The 23,294-nt window shown below is 34.5% G+C and overlaps 1 protein-coding gene and 1 long non-coding RNA gene across 2 annotated transcripts in view; one reads left to right on the forward strand and one right to left on the reverse strand.

Annotated features, from left to right (window-relative positions):
• Positions 1–2,689, reverse strand: part of LOC112000274 (uncharacterized) — a 5,206-nt gene extending 2,517 nt beyond the window's left edge. Inside the window, exon 1 of the long non-coding RNA XR_010629913.1 lies at positions 2,494–2,689. This is a non-coding gene — a long non-coding RNA (uncharacterized LOC112000274). The remainder of the gene's footprint in view (positions 1–2,493) is intronic.
• LOC112040953 (glutamine--tRNA ligase) overlaps positions 1–12,600 on the forward strand; it is a 16,833-nt gene extending 4,233 nt beyond the window's left edge. The window contains exons 7-19 of the mRNA XM_065775859.1: positions 7,253–7,357; positions 7,447–7,533; positions 7,877–8,074; positions 8,159–8,257; positions 9,901–10,032; positions 10,133–10,269; positions 10,369–10,468; positions 10,544–10,639; positions 11,029–11,129; positions 11,214–11,319; positions 11,452–11,541; positions 11,637–11,766; positions 12,189–12,600. Coding sequence (XP_065631931.1) covers positions 7,253–7,357; positions 7,447–7,533; positions 7,877–8,074; positions 8,159–8,257; positions 9,901–10,032; positions 10,133–10,269; positions 10,369–10,468; positions 10,544–10,639; positions 11,029–11,129; positions 11,214–11,319; positions 11,452–11,541; positions 11,637–11,766; positions 12,189–12,283 — 1,476 coding nt within the window. The 3' untranslated portion in view covers positions 12,284–12,600. The remainder of the gene's footprint in view (positions 1–7,252; positions 7,358–7,446; positions 7,534–7,876; positions 8,075–8,158; positions 8,258–9,900; positions 10,033–10,132; positions 10,270–10,368; positions 10,469–10,543; positions 10,640–11,028; positions 11,130–11,213; positions 11,320–11,451; positions 11,542–11,636; positions 11,767–12,188) is intronic.
• The last annotated feature ends 10,694 nt before the right edge of the window (positions 12,601–23,294 follow it).

Consider the following 23,294-nt stretch of genomic DNA (forward strand, 5'->3'; position numbering starts at 1 on the left):
AAACATTTTGATAGAGAATCCAAAAACCCAAACAAAAATGAATCAAATCTAAACCTATCCAACAAAAAAAAACTAAATCAAAAGTAACATTTCATACCCAAATCTAAAAAATGGAAAAAAAAATAACGTACCGGTGCTGTTCTTCGTGTCAGAATCGACGGGGTTACAGAAGGTTGATCGGAAGCCTCATTGGTTGGTTCTTTCTCTCCTTCTTCGAGGCGATCTGGTGGACGTGATAGCAGTAGTATTAGGGTTGAAGTTGAGTTGGTCTGATGAATCGGTGGCCATTGTGTGAGAGAATCGGAGATTGCGTGAGAATGGCACCTCTGATCGCTTACTTCTTTCTCATCTAAGTTTTGGATTTTGATTTTGGGGGAAGGATATGGTTTTGATTTTTGGGTTTCTGAGAAGAGAGAGGAATTACGGGTTTCTCTCCTTTCTCCTTGAACCGTGTCGCCATTGTTGGGATCTCTCGCTCTCGCTCTCGGTCTCTCTGTGTGTCTTCGGCGCGCCTCATCTCTCTCTCCTTTCTCCGCGTATCAATCTTTCTTTCCTTTTCTCTTTCTTTTTTTCAGTTTTAAGCGGTTCGTTTCCTTTTATACCCATAGGCTCCAAACAGTGTTTTACATAGTGAAAGATTGTAATGCATCGCTTTTTAAATTGTAAACGTGTCAACACCTCCTTAAAAGGCTTCGTATATTATTTATATGAATAGCACTATAGATATAGAAATAGATAGATAGAGATGATTTCTACTTTTGCGCAACTAGAATTTTAATCTTTCTTTTTCTTCTTTTCTTAATTTTGTGAAGGCTTTCGGGCCTTTTTTTTCGAAATGTTTGTCAAAATAAAACTGTCTGAAATTTAATTGAAGAAATAGCGTTTTTGATGTTGATGTGGTGTTTTAAAAATAAAATAAATAAATAAATAATGGCGCATCTAGATCTCGTAGGCAAGAGACAAAAAGAATTAAATAGATCTCATTGAGAGAGCATCCCATATATTTTAGATTAGTATTGGCATTTAATTTCAGTGGTGTGTGTTTGATTATCAGGTTTGAGACTTAAGTGTTTTTTGTTTTTGTTTTTTTTTAAAGAGAAGCTTTGAGTCTTAAGTGGAATAATAAGTTAATATTCACAATTTTTTTCCTCCTAACAACTGAAGATGGCAGATTGTAAATAGGAGACAATAAAGTGGACTGTACAAAAAGTTTTCGAAAGAGGTTATGCCTATAGATTTTTATTATTATTTAATATCAAAGTAGGTGACTTGCAATACAAAGTAAATGAAATTTTAGGAAGATTAGTGCATTTACTTTGTCATCTGTTATAGAATTATTTTTTAAAAGTTTAGTTCGTTATGACATGAAAAAAAAATATTTTATTCCCAAACACTTAAAATTTTTTTTTTTCTATTTTTCTCAACCAAAAAAAAAAAAAAATCTCAAATGGTTAATCCATGAATGTTCTAAAGCAACACAAATATCAATACAACAAGTCTTCTACAACCACACCATTTACCACAACTTAATGATGTGATAAGCTATGCATAATGGACAATTGCTTTGAAATGAACTCAACATTTTTTTTTTTTACCACTCATAGTTGATCACATTATAATCGTGGCAAAAGTATGTAATGATCCAAGAAAAAAAAAATGTAAATCACATTTGCACTATACTCCAAAAAAACTAGACACAATTGAGGTTTCTTGTCCTTATTAATAAAACCCATATCAACCTAGAATAAGTCCAATGTAGAACTCCTCCCGCTCACACAATATCCAATCAAATTTGGATATCACACTAAGGCACAAATTTGATATTACCTGCTATCACAAATGATACAATAAATTTAGGTACAAACCTTTTTTTTTTCTTTTTTTTTTCATGACTAATAACACAACATATTCTAATTGATGCATAATAAAAATAGTGTAATTGGTGTATGATTTTACCTTGATAAAGTGATGTCATCTGTAATCACAACAATTGTAAAAAATATTGTATCTCTAACATTACTCAAAACCAAAAAGTTATTTTATACTATATTATTATGTTCATATTTTGTTAATATAAACTAAACAGATGGTAGTATATTTCTTATTTTGTGTCTATCATTTTGTTTATATTTTATTATTTTTTATATAGCTTTGAATTTTAGTATATTTCCTATTCTTAAATAAGGTGGAATGTTTTTTTCTAAACTTTGGCTCCCAAAAAAAAAAAATTTATCGTCCTGTCCTTTTCCGATAGTATTGATGAAAGCATTGGGTTCAATATTCTCTATAAACTGCTTATGTTTGTACCTGATTAACAAATGTATACTGAAACAAGGTGTCTGCGTGCGAAACAGTAAAAACAAAAAACACCAAGATGAGAGCTAGTGCCAACAAACCGTACCTATTTTCGTCCAACAATATAACAAAACATGAAAGAAGAATGACATCAGGAGGAACAAAAGAATTGAATGCATGCATAGATGTTATATCTACCTGAAGAGTGATTTAAGTTCAAGTGGATTATGGAGCTTCCCTCAATATAGAGACCACCAAATGTTGTTAATACTTGAACGCAACTCCTCTACACTAGAAGTTTGGAAGTGATTGTTGAAGAGAAGAAAAGAAATGAAATGGAGGATGATTCCCATGCCCTCTTTAGCCAAAAGCTACTGATACTAGCAAAACTTGTTTGTATGTCATTTGGAAAGGAATTGTGTCCTTTGATGGAGAACTGAGATAAAAGTAAAAGTATTTCGTCCTTTCCTTGTTGGCACTTTGGAAACAATGTGTGGTCATTTGGAAAAAGAACCTTTTTTTCCTTGTCCAATCCTTATCTTTATTTTTTGGTTAACACGTCCAATCCTTATCGCAGTTGGAAGGAAGCTTCTTGGTCTTATTCAGATTCGGTCTTTTTGAGATTCGAGATAAGGTACTCACCATTTGGAACCACGATTCGAGATTTGGATATTTGCTTGAATATGTTTAAATGTTTTTTTTTTTTTTTTTAAATATTTCTTCACCTGTTATTTGTTGCTCTTTACATGTTAGCTTTTGGTTTTAAATTTGTGGCTAAAGCGGAAAGAACAACCCTTTAAGAGCACATTCAGCATATTTTTCAAAATTTTGTATTGTTTAGAAATAAATAGTGACTTTTATTTTTTAACTACCAACTTTTTCAGATACATTTTCTATCAAATTTACTAATTCAATTTCTGTCTCATTTAAATATTATTTCTTCATTAATTCTTTATTCTTTTTTTAGCATCATTTATTATTCCTATATTCATTCTCAACAATTATATTTTTCAATGAAAAATGTTATAGTCACAACATTTTTCATAATACTTTCACAAAAATCATATCAAAATCTTACGTGAAAAGTTATTACTGGTTCTAATTTGAACCCACCACTGACATTATTTTTTTACTCACCAATATTTACAGAACAGTAAGCTTAAACTAAATATCCACACAAGAGTTTATAAAAACAGCAAGCAAATAGTTATAAACAAGACAAGCAAAACAAAAGTTTGTTAGACTATCCAAAAGTATGTGTGAGTGTATATATATCAACTTCCTCTTCTTGAGCACATAACTCCCCCTTTCAGTATGCACACTCCTCATTCTTGTGTTGCTCTCCCTCTTACTGTATGCTATCTCTCCCCATTTTTGGCACGAATAGCTAAAGACTTTCTTCCAACTTTTGCTGAATAGCATCTAATTGTGTCTCAATGGCTGTGAGACGCATTTGAATTTGGTTGTTGGTGGAGTAGAGAAGCCGTTCGAAACTGGAAATCCGTTGAGACACACTCTCAATCAAAGTGCTCAACCTGTCAGCTCGAGAGCTATGAGGTGCAGATGGAGTGCCAGTTGTTTGCATCTCAGAAGGAATGGGAGAAACGATATCGGTATGCATAGGTGTAGCTGAATCATGGCCAGATGGAGTGGCATGGGTGAATGGCTCACTCTTAGGTGCTTTAGAGGAGTCACTCTTGCTTGCTTGAAGAGTTATCACGGATATTGGTCGAGGACATGACACAATTTTTCCATCTGTTGGTGAATGGACAACTTCAAGAAGCATGATCTTCATGATGAGACTACAAAAAGGAATACATGTTCAGGCTGCTGATCGAGCCGCTGCTTTCCCAATGGTCTGAAAGATATGGGCACAGATGTCAATTGGAACTCCGGTAATGAGATCACATAGAAATTGTGCTCTTCTAAGATTGATGAAAGCGGTGTTAGACAATGGGTAGAGGTTAGAGAACATGATCAATTTTAGAGTTGTCAGTTTAGGCGTAAACTGTGCAGTGCCTATAGATGAGCCCTTGCTTCTAACTTCATGATCAGGCCCAAGAACTTGAAGAATGTCTTGTACTTGAAGTAGTCTCTCATCATACGGAGTGAGGTCTACATTTGTTGGTCTGGTGATGCGAAGAACCTTTGCAATGTATTCTGGATTGATGGAGAATTATGTTCCTCTTACCCAACATTTGTAATGTATTCTGGATTGATGGAGAATTATGTTACTCTTACCCAACATTTCAACTATACTCTGGTGTATCTGACATTAGAGTAGAATTCCTTAACCAATTCATCAACCGGGTCTTCGAAATTCCCGAATAGATCAGCCCAATCTCTTGCTTCAAAAATCCTAAGGGTAAATGTTGTTCCCAAGGTATCAAATTTTACAACCCTTTCCGCCACAGTAGGAGGCTTTCTAAAAATGCTGTCAAAGGTCTTTGAGTTGAGAGGAGTCCTGAATCTCTCAATTTTTGAAGCTTGAGATGAACTTCGAGTCTGTTTTGAAATAGGAGATGATGAAAGTTCAGTTACAAGCTCTTTTCCTCGAGAAGAATGACAAGACATCTGCAAAATAACATACACACAGCAGAGAACCAAGTGCAAAGCCACAATACACAAACATAGACTTGATTAGATCCAAGTTAGTCCATGAAATAAACACACATTGTCATTGAGAAAGACATATCACTTAAACAAGGTAAATGGACCAAGTATGCAGAAAATCATCATGTATTTAAGAATAATCAATAATGGTGCAAGAGATGTGCAAATGTGATAAGTTTGCAGACACAAATAAGCACAATGTAGACCACGAAATTCATAGAAACACATGTACCAGACTTTGAGACACAATACAAGGAGCATGATTTGCACAGCACAAAACAATTATGATATACTACCCAAAAGTGAGAAACATGCATGAAAACATGTATATCAAGCATCATATAAGCAATGTCAACAATAACCAGAGAACTAACTCAAACACAAATACCCAACCCATATACGAAACTACATATTTCCAAAACTTAACAAAAACACAAAAATCAAGAAATACAAGACAATAGACATGAAATACTTTGAATATAATGAAGAACCTATATCTTTTCTTGAAGATTGTTGTTGAGAAAATGATGAGAATGGCGGTGTTTGTGAGAAACACGATGAGTTTGAGAGAGGTTCAAATGGGGAAGACAATAAATAGTCACAAAAGTTCGGGGAAAACTCAAAAGGATTTTAAAAACTGACTTGTTTCCACAAAACACGTGATTTTCGTGACTAAGTCAAGTTGCGTGCAAGTCACTAGGGTAAGACGCAAGACACCTAGAAACCAAAAATTTTGAAAATTTTTCTAAGTGTTTTTCATGATTGGAAGGTCTACCCGCGAGGAAGTCGCGAGGTATGCCGCGAAAATTTCTGTGTACCCCTCGCGACTGGACCTTCCATCCACGAACAAGTCGCCACATTGAGCTGCGAGAAAACATAAAAACCCAAATTTTGAAAAATATTCTAAGTATTTTTTGTGACTGGGACATTAACCCGCCAATGAGTCACAAAAAATCTCTGTGTGGGCTCGTGACTGGGGATGCGACTAGACCAACCCGCGACTAAGTCGCCAAAACAAGGCATCACTATTTTTGAAGATTTTGACAATTTTTGTTAAAAAAAAAAAATACTTTCCAAAAACAACTAAAACACTCAAAAATCTTTTTGTGTTTAATCAACAAAAATTGAGCGTGTGAAACACATTTTATCAAGTATAATCACATAAATGAATAAGGCATTCATTGAACATAGACATGTGTGATGTGTGTGGGTACCAAAAATGAGATAGTCTTTAGTCCAATGTAAAGCTTCAATGATCAATTTGTTAGATTCTAAATGTTTAGAACAATTGGCAAATCGTGAACACAAACTTGTCTAGATATAGATCTTAGAGTCTATAGGTTTTATTAGATAATGCTCAAGGTGATTCAAGTCAAGATTCAAGAACATACAAGCTGCAGGAAGGAGACTTCATATTCTGCCTGGTTCGATCAATCGAAGAACAGGCTCGATCGATCGAAAATCGTATCTGCAGAATTTTAAGTCGGCCCAAACAGCAGCTTAAGATGACTCGATCGATTTTTGAATGGTTCTGTTAAGATGCCAAAATTATCCCAAAGTCACAGTTGTTAAAGCAATCAAAGGAACTTTTGTTCTTAGCTTTTGTTTTTAATCTCTTGAAAAAGAAATAGAAAGACCCACAATAGATCTACAGATTTTGACTTACAAATCTTTATCGTAGTTTTCATCTTTCAACTCCCTTTTGGAGGCACACCACAGATTTCATAGTATGTCCACTATGCCTATGTCGTCGTGAGAGAGAGAAAGAGAGAGATTTAGATTTGAAATCTGTAGTGATGGAGGTTTGAAATTTAGAAATTTGAATTAATGAGAGCAAGTGGTGGTTATGAGATTTGTAACTATGAGAGAAACTTATTAGATTTGCAATGAGAGAGAGAGAGAGAGAGAGAGAGAGAGAGAGAGAGAGAGAGAGAGAGAGAGAGAGAGAGAGAGGATCTGTGCATGTTTGTACATATAATTATTGTGATGGATGGCTGAAAACCTATACTTATTATCTGGAATTAAAATAACTTCCATCTGCTTCCTTGACAAACTAAAAGAATGTTCTTCATACTTAATCAATATGCTAGAAGATAATGCTTTTTCTGGCTTTGTTTTGTTGTTTTTGGTAAGTTATACGCTCACTTGGTGGGTCTCGAACCAAGGTCCTTGTACTCCACCTTGCTCTTACGTGGGGAGGAGGTGCCATTTGAGCTAGAGCTCATTGACTTTTATGGTTTAATGTTTGTTGCAAAATATTATTCTTCTTATTTTTTGTGTATGCTCTATATAAATTGAAAAGAGAACTTTACAGCTGCCCTTCTTTCGAGTTTGATCCCTGATTTTTGGCACTATTAGGTATGATGACACGAATCCCCTAGCTGAAAAGAAAGAGTATATTGATCATATCGAAGAAATTGTCCAGTGGATGGGTTGGGAGCCCTTAAAGGTATAGCAGTTGCTCTACATGAATAGCATATCTTTTATTGTGCTACCCTTAGTTTTGGCCACATTTTGAGGTTTGCTGAATTTTTGCAGATCACTTATACTAGTGATTACTTCCAAGATTTGTACGATTTAGCAGTGGAGCTCATACGAAGGGGTCATGCATATGTTGATCATCAGGTTGCTATTTTATAATTGTACAACTTTCGATCATCTGGAAAATTTAAACATTATTTTATGGTTTTATTTGCTCATGTTCCCTGCCTTTTGTTATGATTTGACTCATCCACTCCACTATCGATTCATTACAAAGTTCGTTGCTTACTTAATGTTTCAAGCTATGTAGTTATATGTAGCAAAATGGGCTCTTGAATATAATCTTTTTAGTCCAATTCTTCTTTGGTGGATGAAGAATTTGTAGCTGAGGCTGCTGTTGAGTTCTAGTGCTTTGTATTTACTTTAATGGGTTTGTTCTCTTAAACAATCTTGATAAAGTTGCTGACTTTGTAAATGTTTGTTTTAGACACCTGATGAAATAAAGGAGTCTAGGGAAAAAAAGATGAACAGTCCTTGGAGGGACAGACCGGTTTCAGAATCATTGAAACTTTTTGAGGACATGAGAAAAGGTCTTATTGAAGAAGGGAAGGCAACACTGCGGATGAAGCAAGACATGCAAAGCGATAATTATAATATGTATGACCTTATCGCTTATCGTATCAAGGCAAGTGTGCACCACTAAACATCTTTTATTACTCCAAATAAGTGGAGATGGTTTTATTTATTGGTTAAAATTTAATTTCTTCAGTTCACTCCTCATCCGCATGCTGGAGACAAGTGGTGTATCTATCCTAGTTATGATTATGCTCACTGCATTGTGGACTCCATTGAGAATATCACACATTCGGTATGTTTTTCTACCTCTGATAGGTGTCATTTCCTGATTGCGTTCTAGAATAAATTGAAGATTTTTAAATTGTTGGAAAATTTATTTAAGAAACTTATTTTTTTTAAAAGATATCTAAATGTTGTTAAAAGCACACTTAGGCCTGCCTAAAGTTCAAAGCTCAAAGTCCCTAGGTCTACGCACTTTGCTTGGCTAAAGCTATGCTTCTTGAATGAACCACACCTCAAGCGAACTTTTTTAGTACTTTTAAAAAAAAAAAAAAAAAAAAAAACACAAAGCATACCTAAGTGTGCTCTTTTATTTTTATGTTAAATAATGTAAATCATCAATATTAACCCCTAAATCTTGAAGGGTCCATTGATTATGATACAAACATGATTCTTAAGGTGTTATGCTATACAAACATTTTTTGTTTGGTTTACATATCAAAACAAATAAGGATAATTTACTATGTTTGTGATTTGTTTATTTATTTATATTTTGATATATAAAGTGTATGTGAGTATGATTTCGGATATAATAGAATGGTAGAAAATAATATATGTGGCTGACCTTGACTAAACTGTTGAACATCCATAGCTGACCCAAAAATTTTGAGATAAGGCTTGGTTTTTGTTGTTGATATATAAAGCACTAGTGAGCATCCACAAACTATGCACTTAGTACGTGTTTGTATACGCGTTTCATTGCTCACGTCTGCGTTTTCTTCTTCTTTTATTTTTTTTGGGATCAGCGCCTCTTGCACTGTTCATGGGATGAACAGTGTATTAAGGCAAATGAACAGTATTTTGTGAGTGTGAACAGTAACCGGAAATTATTTTTTTATTGTTTTCAGTTTTCAGCAAAATAAGCGGTATCCAAATGCACCCTTAATGTGCCTTGACGCATTTACCCACAATGTATCTAAGCTCAATTTTGTACTAGTAGTCTGTGCTCCTGGATGAGTACACCTATACCTTGGAAAATGTGATTCTTTAAAAAGTTATACATTCTCTTTTGAGGTGAAAATAAGTTCATACAAACAAAGTTTAAGAACAGATTGATTTCTTGGGATTGTTTGTCGTTTATTTATTGTGATAACCACTAGCTTTGATGCTTCCATAATAATAACTAGATTGGCCATGGCTTGATGCATGTCAAAGGATTGATAAATATTTAGATAAGTCTTTCCGTCTGGTGGTTATATGGTTATGTTCTTTTGATGTAGCCTGATTTTGAACTAAGGAAAAAAAGGATATGGCCAGATTAGTTGTTGGTTTAATGAAGCAGTCTAGATTAGCAAAATTTGAACTTATTTATTACTATATTTTGACTTGGTAATAGTTGGACAGGGGGGCTTTACCTGCCCTTGAATAAAATTCTGATATATGTTGCTTTCTGTAGCCATAATAATGGTTATGTGACTGGTCTTCATTATGGCATTTGTTTTAGTATCCATTGAACTCTTTTGCATGTAATATGAGTCTTCACTCTGAGTTTCATTCCTGGCAATCAGTTGTGTAGATTTTTTTCATTAATGTTTTTGCATGTTATGAATTCTGCATGTATTTTGTTTATGACTTAGAATGTATCTGATTGTCAATAAACCATTATTGGTTTTGTGATGTATTAACTCTTAGTCAATTTTTGAATGTCTTATGCAGCTGTGTACGCTTGAATTTGAGACACGCCGTGCTTCGTACTACTGGTTATTACATGCACTGGGCCTTTACCAACCACATGTATGGGAATATTCGCGACTGAATGTTACCAACACCGTGATGTCAAAGCGTAAGGTGTGTGATAACATGTTTCTGTAGGAAGCCTGAAAAAATATCTATCTTATCATGCTAATGAGTTATCCCTAGAGTAATTGAATATTGTATACTTTTGCAGTTAAACCGATTGGTAACAGACAAGTGGGTTGATGGTTGGGATGACCCTCGCCTCATGACCCTAGCTGGTTTACGTCGTAGGGGTGTGACTCCAACTGCAATTAATGCATTTGTTAGGGGAGTTGGGATCACAAGAAGGTATGCTTTTGTTCAGGGTGTGTATTGGGCATTGATTAAAATAAAGTGTATGATCTATGTCATGTTGTTATCATAAATATACCTTTTCTTGTGCTACAGTGACAACAGTATAATAAATTTGGATCGCCTCGAGTATCACATAAGAGAAGAACTAAACAAAGCAGCACCCCGTACAATGGTCGTGCTACATCCGCTCAAGGTTTGTATCTTGTTTTGAACTATCTCTAAAATATTTTCCCACTCATGTTGCAACTTATCCTTTATTTGTTTCAAGGTTGTTATTACAAACCTCGAAGCTGACTCAATAATAAATCTCGATGCAAAGAGATGGCCTGATGCTCAAACAGATGATGCATCTGCTTTTTACAAGGTAACTGCGGATTTCTTCATCTCTTTCTTTCAAGGCTAAAATTATAGTTCTGTTCTTTTTAAGAGAATAATACTGCTTCAGTGCTGCTATATAGAATTTGACCAATCAGCTAGGAAACTTAATATTCTGTTTGCGTCCTTAACTCATATTGGCTCTAGAATATTTGGCTCATTGTGGCAACTGTACTTATGATATTACTGCCATAATTTATGCTTGGTCTTCAACAAAATCGACTAATATTAATTATGAGAATAACTTTACTCTTTTTATGTACATATCACATTTTCTACTTTAATTGTGAAGTTCATGTTAATTAAGAACCATATTTTGCTCCATGTGTTCAGTTTATAATCTGTTAGCGGTTCTGCTTTTTACTGCTTCCACCTTAGGTCCCCTTTTCGAATATTATATACATTGAAAATTCTGACTTCCGGATGAAAGATTCAAAGGATTACTATGGGCTTGCTCCGGGTAAATCTGTCCTACTCAGGTATGCATATATTGTAAAGTCCTCTCTGCCAGTCATATTTTTCAGATCTGCACTATATACTGAGAATTCTTTTTGTTGGTGCAGATATGCGTTCCCCATAAAGTGCACTGAAGTTATCCTAGCTGATGATAAGGAAACTATTCTAGAGATCCGAGCTGAGTATGATCCTTCAAAGAAGACAAAGCCTAAGGTTCATTGTTGTGCTGGATTTCCTGTTTGATATGTGAACCTTCATTTGAGCACTACAAAATTAATTTGGTGTTGGGTGAATGCTTTGGTCAATTTTATTTCATTTTTTCTCGTCAAATTAAATATTATGCAGGGAGTTCTTCATTGGGTGGCTGCCCCTTCTCCTGGGGTTGATCCACTCATGGTGGAGGTCAGATTGTTTGACAAATTGTTCCTTTCAGAGGTTGGCAGACATCAACTATCTAACGCTTTCTTATTTCCCTCTATCTTTTTTATATTTGAAATAAATTCTTACCTGTGTTTTTATTGTTGAATCAGAACCCTGCTGAACTTGATGATTGGCTTGCTGATCTGAACCCACAGTCCAAAGTGGTGATTCCTGGTGCATATGCCACATCCTTGCTGCAGAATGCTGCAGTTGGGGACAAATTTCAGTTTGAAAGGCTTGGTAGACTCCAGAACCCTTTCACCACTATTTATATATTGAATATTTTGATGACTTATTTGTAAAATATAAACAAAGGTGCACTTGCATGGCATAGAATTTATTGTGCATCAAGTTATAACTTAGGCACCTTAGTAAAATACGAATCCTCCACTTTCCCATCCTCCACTTTCCATTACCTGTGAGATATATTCTTTAAACTAATTTATCCAACTGCTGTTATCATTTCACAAAGTTTGCATTTTTGTCCTTTAAAGCTTTTAAAAAGCAAAACCAATGTATCATATTTTCTACTCAAGCCAAACCTAGACATTTAGCTTTAGCTGTGCCAGTTACTTTATGAATGTTTCTCCTGGGTGCACATGGTTCTGTATTATATATTGCTTTCCTATTTGATTGTATGTGTTTTATATCTGCAATTTCAGGTTATTTTGTGGTTGATAGAGATTCTACTCCTGGAAAGCTCATCTTTAATCGGACAGTAACTCTAAGAGACAGCTATAGCAAGGGTGGTAAGTAGGTTTGTGACCATGGAAAGCACAAGTAAGATGTAATGTGGCAAAAGCAGGAACTACAATACTTGGACTATTTTGTGTATAAAGTATTTACTAAATTATTTTATATTTTTTTTTCCTGGATGAGTATTCAAATTTTTTGCACTGCATCAAATATGTCATGTTTAGTGAGGTCCATGCAGTGCATGTGGGAAAATACATTGAAGTCTCTTCTTAGTCCATTGGAATGTCGTCTTTAGCCCTTTCATCTTTTCATTATGTTGTAACCACTCACTATGTATAAGAGATATTTGTTGATAAAACTGGTTTCTGCTTTTAGGAATTCTGGTTCCTTTATATACGCCAAAATAATGCATGTCACAATTCCTTTTGGAACCAAAATTCACTTTCTTGCTTGCTCCCTTTTCATATCTCTGAACCTAATTGAAAACAGGAGTGGTTTATATCTGGAAACAGTTATGCTGAAGAAAACATTTTTCACAGTTGCGGAAGTGGTTAACTTTAGAGAAAAAGTAGTGGGTTAGTCTTCAGCAAATGTGAAAAAAAATTGTATTAGTGCTTGGTAGCCATTTCCTGTAATAGCATTTCTAAGCTCTTTAATAATGTACCCCTAGGCTCTTTTTAATTTAGAATGCCACTTCATGCCTATCTTTGTTCTGTAAGAAAATGTTTTAAAAATCGAACTTCTCTTTTCCATCAGGTATTTTTTATTTAAAATTAGGATCTACAAAGAAAGTGTCTTTTCTATTCTAGATGGAACTTCAATGTTCAAGAAAAAACATTTAGAGGAAATTTCCAGAGTATTGACTAAGTGTTTTTTTCATTGACCGAGAACTATGTAAGCGTTTTCAACTCATTTAATCTCAACATTCCAGAAAACAGATTGTTCAAAAGAAGGGGAAAAAGAAAACGTCATTGCCTGAGACAATTTGAGCAGTCTGCTATTTGATTCATTTCACTCTCATTTATGAGTCATGAATGTGCTGGTCCTTTAATAGCAGACTGCTTCCTCTAAACGTTTAAAATGCTATTTGTGCTGGTCCTTTATTAAAATTGGTTTAATTGTCTATCAAATTGCAATCAAATACCAATCTCAGTTATCAACAAAAAACGTTTAGAGGAAGCTTCTAAAGACGATTTATATTGACAATCTCTTGGCTTGATAGACAATTAAACCAATTTTGAACAATTTTTGGTATTCAGAGTCAAATAGCAATGAATCAAAACACTAATTTCAAGGGATTTATGTTAGAGTCCAGTGGTAATGATATCTTTTGTGATATTTCATGTAAATGGTAATGGTATACTTTGTGATATTTGATATTTCATGTATGTAGTTTGAATCTCACAACTTAAATAGATTTGGACACCTCTTTAATAATACACCCATTGATCTACTCAACTAGAGTTCTTTAACGCGTACTTTAACAACTTTAGACATAATTGATGTGGATTAACCCGTTATGTTTTACTCTTAGGGTTCTAGCTTTGCAGTTCGAACCATTTTCTCCTTTAAACCTCTTAACGCTTTGTGTATCAGGACGTGCCAATTAGGTTACAAGACTCTTATTTTATTTAAGTATAGTTAATTAGGACATTACCATAAATGGGGGTGTGGTTTGAATTGAAACATTTTTAATTTTTTTTTTTTTATAGCAACAAATGCTACATATAACAAATTTCACAACTTGTTGAGGTGAAAAATTGTGATCAATGCACCATCACTTTCACTAAGGCTATTACTAACATCAATTTTTTTTTTTTATTTTTTTATTTTTATTTTTTTTATTGTATACCAATCACAACCTGCTAATTCATTACTTATTAAAATATTTTATCTTCAGACGTATTGTTTTTATAATAGTGTAGAGTTTAATATGAAACCACATATAAGTATGAGATTTAAATTGTTATTTTGTCTTAATTCAATGTCCGTTTAGATACAACTTTTTGTTGAAGTTTGTTTGCTAAAAGGTAGTTAAAATATAATTATACCTTAAAAAGTTAGGTTTTAAAATTTTGTTTTCAAGCAAATAAGTTAAGAAAGTTAAAAGGAAAAAACTAGAGACAAAGGGACACTTGCTTCCACCATTGAAGTAATTTTTCTTGCTCGTGTAGTTATTAGCACATCAATTTGTTAGCGAAAGTATGGCACTTCACGATCATGACTATTATCACCATCTCTACAACTACCACTACACTGCCTCCTGCATCACTATTATTATTGTCGTCACCATCACCAACAAAGTTACCTTTATCACCCCAAATATTAATGATTTTTCGTGTGAACCTGAGTGTGAAAATTCTTTTAAGAATTTAGTGAAATCAAATACGAAATATAATAAAAATTTTCCTTTTTCCGAAGAAAACATTTTCAGTCAAAACAAACTATGTGTTAAATCCTTTTATCATTACTTACTATGGTAAAAATTGATCACAAACCTCTTTTTTTTTTTTTTTAGAAGAAAATTTATCCTAAACTTTACTAGACCTTAGATGGAACTTTAATTCAAATCATTGCTATGACCCTAGATGGAACTTCAATTCAAATCATCACTATGACATGAATCGAATTTAAAAATTAGTCTGATTGAAGCTTACCAACTTTAAGGGTGTGTTTGGTTGGGGTGAAAATAGGGAGTATGGAAAATAGGGAGAGGAAAATAGAATGGAAAATATTATTTTCTACTGTTTGGTTGAGAAAAGAAAATAGGAGAGACAGAAAATAGAGAAGAAAGTTTTCCCTTCGGGCCCAATTTTTTTATCCTCCCAGTTTGCAAGGAAAATGAGGAGAGAAAAGTGCTTGGAAATGCATTTTACATAAATACTCTCTCACCTACCTCTCACTTTATTCATGACCTGATGACTTTGCCTCTTCTCAATTGCTTTGGCTTATGTTTTTTTTTTGGCAACGTTGCCTCTTCTTTTTTCTTTTGATTTTCTAGGCTGCTTTTTGTTCTTCTTCTGGGCAGAAACGTTGCCTTTTTATTTTTTATTTTTTTTGATTTTCTATGGGTTGGGCGTGAGAATTTTTTTTTCTTAACTAGACTTGATTTTTTTTAGGACATGATTTTTATTTTTTTAATAAATTTCAGAGATTTTTTTTTTTTTTGTATGGTTATTTGTCACTTTTTTTAATTGGGTATCATTCTTTAATAAGGGTATATGAGTAAATTTATTTAAACCCATTTTTTCTATCCCTCTACTTTTCCACTTTCAACCAAACAAATAAGAGAAAAAATAAAATCTTTTCTTTTCTCTCACTTTTTCATCATTCTACTATTTTCTATTCTTTCACTTTTTCACTCTTCTAACCAAACGAACCTAATAATAGTGTACTAGTGTGCTGTATAAGCAAACATCCTTAAATTGCTACCAAATGAGGAGCCATCCTAGTGCAGGGGTTTTTCACTAGAAATTTTATCATAAACTTTAGTGCCTTTCACTTTAACGGACCTACCTCAATGGAAAACTTTCGCATCTGTCATAATAAATTCATAATTCCATTCTTTATAGAAAAAACGTTTGGTTGTGGAAGAGGTGGTCCTAGAATTTAATGGGTTAGAGGACCAATAAGAGAGGCCGAGAACTCTTCCCAAGCAAGAAAAGTATAGGGTTTCTTTAGGGTGTTTAGTCTCTTCACGCTTATGTTTGACAATGAAAGGTCGATTTGATTGAATTGTGAAAGGATGAATATCTAATCTTGAGTGTCTAATCTATCTGGCTTTCAAGGTTCCAACTCACATGGAAACTTAGCACCAATTGATCACTATTTTATTAGGTCCCACCTTTTCTTAAGGAAAAAACTATCTGATCTGACTACGGGGGGAGCTCTTAAAAAGATCATGATAAACATCTAAGAACAGGGTACCATTCTGTTCTGCATAAAAAATCATTTACTTCAATTCAATGCTACGATTATTGCATTTACGACGTGACATTAAATATATTTTTAAATTTAAAATTAATCTCATTCATAAAATAAAATTCATTTAAAATAAAAATAATAAGTTTTCATTTAACTAGTCAGTAAACTAAGCATTCTAAAATAAAAAAAAATCGATAAACTAAGAAATTTTCTTTATATTTGTTTTATAAAAAAAAGGGGAAAATGTTATTATGCGAAATGGAGAGAGAAAGACTAAAACGCTGTGATGAAGAAGAAGACACTTTGGCTTGTAGCACCAAAAAATTCAAAGAAAGCCATCAACTAGTAGGGGATAAGGAAGTTAATCAGAATAGCAAGGTGGAGAGTTACAGAGATAAGCTAGTGGGGACAATTCCTAGGGCCTTTGAGAAAGCGTTTGGTTTTGATAGCTTTATGCAAGAAGACATTGAATCGGACAATGAAGAGGAGAACTCTCATGAAGACAGTGTTAGAGTATGCTTTTCCAGAGAAGATAAGTCTCGCATGAGAGCCCTATGGCACCAAGCCCTTATCATCAAGCCTTTTGGGAGAAAGGTGGGATACTCATTCCTTGTCTCGAAGATTTGTAGTATGTGAAATCCAAGAGGGGGAATCAATTGCATAGATTTGAGGTTTGGTTACTTTTTAATCAAATTTGAACTCAGTGAAGATGTAGATAATATTCTAAAGGGTGGCCCTTGGTTTATAGGGCAACATTTCCTAGCCATTAGACAATGGGAGCCTGAGTTTAAAGCTTCTTCGACTACGTTCTCCTCAATTGTAATGTGGATTAGATTGCTTGAGTTGCCAATTGAGTTTTATGAGCAGAATGCTCTTCTTAAGATAGGTAGAGCTATTGGACTTGTCCTCCATCTAATGCTCACACAACCAATGGAGCTAAAGGGCGATTTGCTCGACTGTGCGTGCAAGTTCGATAAGCCTCTTGTCTGAACTATTTATCTTCATAAGCTTGAACAGAGCATTCAATACGAAGGCATCAGTGCCCTCTGCTTTACGTGTGGGAGGATTGGCCATAAAAAAGAAATATGCCCATACATTGTGTGAGATCCTATTAGAAAAACACAACCAGAACAAACTGGTAATGACCAAACTCGTGATGGTTCCCAGCAGTCGGCAGTGGAGGGGTCTCCAAACAGAGTTTAGGAAGATTATGGGGATTGGATGATTGTGGCTTGGCATAAGCCGATGAACAAAGCTAGAGGCAAGCTAAACAACACTATATTGAGCCAATTAGATGAATTTGTCCAGTTTGTGAATGACAAGTCATTGCCTCGGACAAACGAAATAGGCAGGGCGGCGGGGAAAAGAAAAGCCACATAGACCCAAGCTGCCATGGCACCTAGGGAGGAGTCTAAGACCTTCCTGTCATATCATAGCAAATCATATGATGGCAAAAAATCCAAAGGGAACGGACTTCGCGCCAAAACCAACCAGAAAGCTAAGGTTATCGTTGGAAGCCAACTAAATGGTATGGGCGCGAGCAATTCTAGTGAGCTTTTTGTTTTTGGGGCTGAAAAATGGCCTTGCAAATGTGAATGGGCCGAACCGAGGCCCATTCCTTTTCTCAAGCTCATCAAGAATAGATGCTAGCCCTAAGGAAACAGAGAAAGAAGCACAAATGAACTCCTTGAGAATCAGCAGCTAAGGAGAAAACAGACAAGTAGGCAATATTCTACTAGGGAAAGGCCATATCAATCAGAGATGAGATGATCCAATGGATAAGGCAGGATCCAACCGAAATTTGGGGGTGGTTCGATCTGGAGCTAATGCTAGTGTGGAAGAATTTGTTTCCACTCACGGAGGAGAGCAGGAGGCTGGGCTATCTACCTTTGAAAGATGAAGCTTGGGTGATGACTCCGAACCCATGGTGGAGATTTATCACGGATAGGCCTATGGTGCAAGTCCCTCCACTAACAAGCTCAAACTCATCAGTTCTGAGATCAAGTATGCTAACCTTGGAAAAATTTCTAACCGAGGTAGAAAGGGAGTGGACACAACCTGTGATCACAGTGAGGAAGATCCTTCAAGACAAACCTATGTAGTGCTCTATGAGGGGGAACTTGCATAGGGTGAAGCTAATCCAATTTGTAGAAGCCAAGATTAGTGGCACCATCCTCATCAGAGTGATGCAAGAGGAGACGGGGATAATAAAATATTTGATGACTCTATTTCGCGAGAAACTGGAGATGAGATCAGAGTTGATGGGAGCATGGAGGTTGAGAGACACTGAGGATTCCTCCTCCTTGTTGCATTTTGAGTCCTCAACAACCCCTTTTAAAATCATGAATATTTTGGTTTGGAACTATAGAGGAGCTATGAAACCCTAATTCAGGAAAATAGTGATGGATTTGGTGGAGTGGACACTCCGATTCTTATGGTTATCATGGAAACAAGGTTTAGTGGAGCTAGGGCTATGGAAATTATTGAAACACTGCCTTTTGATGGGTCTATGGTGGCAGATACAATTGGTTTTACTGGGGTATCTGGTTATTATGGAGGACAGATTTGGTGCAAGTGGATGTCTTGGCATCAATAGAACAGGAAATCCATGCCATTATCCAGGTAAGATCTCAAACCTTAAGCTGGATCATTAGTGCCATATATGCTAGTCCTAGATTTGTTGAAAGATGCATGCTATGGGATAATCTTAAACTGATTTCTAAATTGCATGACCTTCTTTAGGGTCTTATGGGGGATTTTAATGAAGTTTTATCTAATGGGGAAAAATTTGGAGGTAATCCTATTTGTCAAAGAAGGGTAAGGGCTACTCAAGATTGTATGAATGAGTGCCAAATAATGGACTTGGGCTTCTCAGGGCCGAAATTCACTTGGACTAACAAAAGGGAATTAGAGGGTCTCATTCAATGTGGACTGGATAGATGTTGGGCTAATCCTATATGGAAGTCTTTTTTTCCGGAGGCTAATGTGACACACCAAGCAAGAGTTAACTCAGATCACTGCCCTCTTCTTCTTAATCTAAGTCCTAACATAGTTAATGCTACCAATGGACCCTTTAGGTTTCAATCCATGTGGTTAAACCACAATGACTTCCCAGCCATTGTAAAAGAGGAGGTCCATTTTATGTTAAAGGATTGAGATGGGCAATGAAGAAAGGTGATTTAGTGAAGATGTGGATGGACTTCTGGCTCCCCAATAGGAGATTAAGGGATCTTGTTGAATGACCCCTTACCCGAGAGGAAGATAAGCTTATAGTAAAAAAATGCTTTGATGAAAATCATGAGTGGAATCCACAAAGTATATCTATTGAGCTCCCAGAAAATGTGCTTAATACCATCAAGGTCACTCCTTTCTCTTATGATCATTACTCAAAAGACTCTCCCATATGGGCTTTCTCCAAAAATGGTTGTTTCTCCCTTCAATTAGCTTACTTTCTTGCTAGGGGATTAAATCCCCTAAACCTGGATACTATGTCTTTCATATGGGTTTGGAAGACTGAAGCCCCCCCAAAGATTCAATTTTTCATATGGCTTTGTCTCCATAATAGCTTACCTATGGCTGAAGTGCTGGGTTCAAGAGGTTTAATCATTGATCCAATGTGCAAGGTGTGTAATAGGAGCAATGAGTCTATTGAGCACATTCTTAGAGATTGGGAAATAGCTCACAAGGTCTAGTAGGAGATACAAGTGCCACACTGTCTAAGAGATTCTTTTGCACTCCCAATTAGAGATTGGCTTGAAGTTAATTGTAAGTTAGGGATGAGTTCCAAATTTATGGGCATACCTTGGAGAATCTTGTTTTTGATGGGAGTTTGGCGATTGTGGCTTCACTGAAACAACTATATGTTTCAGACAAGGAATGTGGACCAGCTGACATGGAAAAGGTGCATACAGGCCTGTGCGGAATTTTTCTCCATTGGGTTAGATACAAAAATCAAAAACCCAAAAACCATTGTTCCAGTTGGATAGGATAAGCCACTGGTGGGTTGGATGAAGCTCAACTCGGATGGGTCAGCTTTAGGGAATTTGGGAAGAGCAAGAGGGGGAGGTTTAATATGCAACCATGATGGAAATTGGGGGCAGGGTTATGCTAGAAGGCTTGGCCATACCAGTAGCTTCATGGCTGAACTATGGGCGTTAAGGGATGGGTTGATCCTGGCTAGGGAGATGAGATTAAAAAATCTGATTATAGAACTTGATGCTTTAAGTGTTGTTACCCTCATGAATAATGACTTTGCTAATTTATTGATGGAAACCTTCTTAACTGATTGCAGGAACCTCTTGACGGAGATCCCAAATAAGCAAGTAATCCCTACTTACCGCGAAGCCAACCAATGTGCAGATGCGTTGGTGAAATTAGGAGCTAATTCCTTATCTTCTTTTGTTGTCTTTTGTAACCCACCACTTGTGGTGGAGAGTATTTTGGCTTTTGATAAAGCTAGTATGCATTGTAATAGACTTGTGAATTCCTAGTTTTAATGAAAGTTCATGGTTTACCCAAAAAAGAAAAAAGAAAAAAAAAGGGGAAATAAGAAGGTGACAGTGCCAATTTTAATTTACCTTGTGGGTTGTGGCATGACTGAAATTGGCCATGCTATCGTTGTAGGAAAAGTCTAGAGGCAACTTTTGTCTCACAATTTTTGTCACAAATTTGATGTGATCGACTATAAGTGATTGAGAAAAAATGGTGAGTCTATATGAAATTGATCATCAACCATTCATAGTTGACTACTTAAACAAGTTGTAGTAAACAATATAGTTCTAGTTGAATTGGTGAATGTATTATATATATATATATATATCAAAAGAGTCAAATTAAGATTGTGTAAAATAGAATTGTAGGATTTTGATGTTGTGATGTTTTGGGTGATATTATTTTGAGTAATTATCATTTTATATAATAGTAAATTCTACTGATTAAATTTATGGTGAGATTCATTATTCATGTGAATTCACTAATTAAAAAAAAATTGTATAATTTTACCATTATTTCCCATTGCAAAAAAAGGGTGAACCAATTTTGTAGCTTTAGAATACAACTAATTTTACCATTTTTTAAAGGAAGTTGTGGCCTTAGGTTATAATCCTACTCAATATCTTTTTATTGGAGGTGAATTTTGACAAATCCACAATTGAACTACATTTTCTTCTTTTGTCCTCTATGCTTGCAAAATTTCTAGAAAATTAAAAATCAATAGCTATGATATTAAATAAATTGTTTAAATTGCAAGTTTTTGTAGTTTAAAATTATGCATAAAATATAAGCTTATAGATCATATAGTAAATTAAATATGCGATTGACACAAAATTTGACACATGTATTAAAAGCGTAAAAAATATGCAATCTAACGAATAGATTTTCAAAATATGCAGTATTGTCAATTTTTTTTAAAAGGAAGTTGTAGCTACAACCAATTTTGTAACTAAATTTTGTCATTTAGCAATGAGCTAGTCAAATAGGTGATTATACAGTTATAACATTTGACCATTTTATAGGACCACTAAAATATAAAAAGGTATGAGTTTAATTTTTATTATTTGCTAAATCATTCCAATGTTTTCAGGCAAGTTTTTGAAAGCCTATATTTTTCTAAGTTGTCATCATTATTATTATTAGATGATATTTGATAATTGGGAGATGGGAGATTGAATTTGAATGTCTCCATTATTGGAAACACTTAGAAGTATTAATCAATTGAGCTATAAGACCAAGAGAGTTAATTTGGTACTAGATGCCGTTCTAGTTTGACTAGGGGAAATTTTTTTTTGATACCGGTGTACTATTTATATATATGTATGTTTGTATATATTTATATAAGTATGAATTTATTAATTTTTATATTTATCAACAAAAAATTAAAATCCACATATTTTACAAGTCTAAATATTAGCATAAATACTTTAAACAATATATTATTTTAAATAACATATTTTTTTTAAAATCAAAATTTTAATGTTTTATAATTTTTTTATTGTACTGGCTTGAAAGGCCAATATTGGCCAAAACATCCAAAATATGCCCAGTACAACCCGGTAAGTAATAATTCATAATTCTAATATAAGTTTTTAAATTGAGTTTAAAATTTAAATATTATATGCATTTTCTATAAAACTTTCTATATTTACACATTGTATTAGAATGTTTAGCGCATCATATTTATATGATTTTACTATTAAATTTATGGTGGTATTCATTATTCATGTAAGAAAAGGTAGTATACATTATTGTACTGCTATAATATTGTATAATTTTACCATTATTTCCCATTGGAAAAAAGGAATGTGAAAATGTGAAAAATAAGATGTTTATTTAGCTGTGGGCTATTCAAATTAGTGATTAGTCAGATATAACGTTTGACCATTTTATAGGACCACTAATATTTAAAAGGTATGGGTTCCAATGTATTGGATTTCTCCTTTACACTGTAAAGTACTAACTAATTGAGTTATAAGACTATTGGTTTTCTAAATCATTGTTCTAATATAAGTTTTTAAATTTTATAAGCATTCTCTATAAAACTTCTTATATTTACACATTCTTTTAGAATCTTTATCACATCATATATATATATATATATATATAAAAGCTCCCATAAAAGCAAAGACTTTGTGTGGGAGAATTCTAAATTTGTGTGGCTTGACTATTTGCCATCATATTATGTTAGTTGTCTTTCTAGTCATGCTAATGTCCATAACAATGTTTTAAACTCATTTTTCCAGCTAGAAAACAAAGTTCACAGGAATTTTTAAAATTCAACGACGTCGGTTTTTTCCGTGATTACAAGATGGAAATACTTTTCTTCCTAGAGTTTTATTCAGTAGATTATTAATATTGTCTCTGTCAATTAAGCCAGGACTGAACAGACTAGCTTAAGGTTTTAGTCTAACTACAGGACTTTTCAAAGTTAGCCATGAAGACCAAGCAATACCTCTAATGAAATTATCAGAAAAAAACAAGTGCGTCCATAAGCACAAGTAGTTTTCCACGTACACGCATAGGAACTCTCTATTAGGGTAGGCCTTATTGAAGGCATCGTCTCGTAACAGTGCATTTGAGGAGCACCGATGGATTTTAATTTTTGAGAAAGTAACAGAAAGTGGGAGGAAAACTTTTGCTGAAACTGACCTGAG

The sequence above is a fragment of the Quercus suber genome, unplaced genomic scaffold (assembly GCF_002906115.3).
Source record: "Quercus suber isolate HL8 unplaced genomic scaffold, Cork oak 2.0 scaffold_121, whole genome shotgun sequence".
In the NCBI taxonomy this organism is placed as follows: domain Eukaryota; kingdom Viridiplantae; phylum Streptophyta; class Magnoliopsida; order Fagales; family Fagaceae; genus Quercus; species Quercus suber.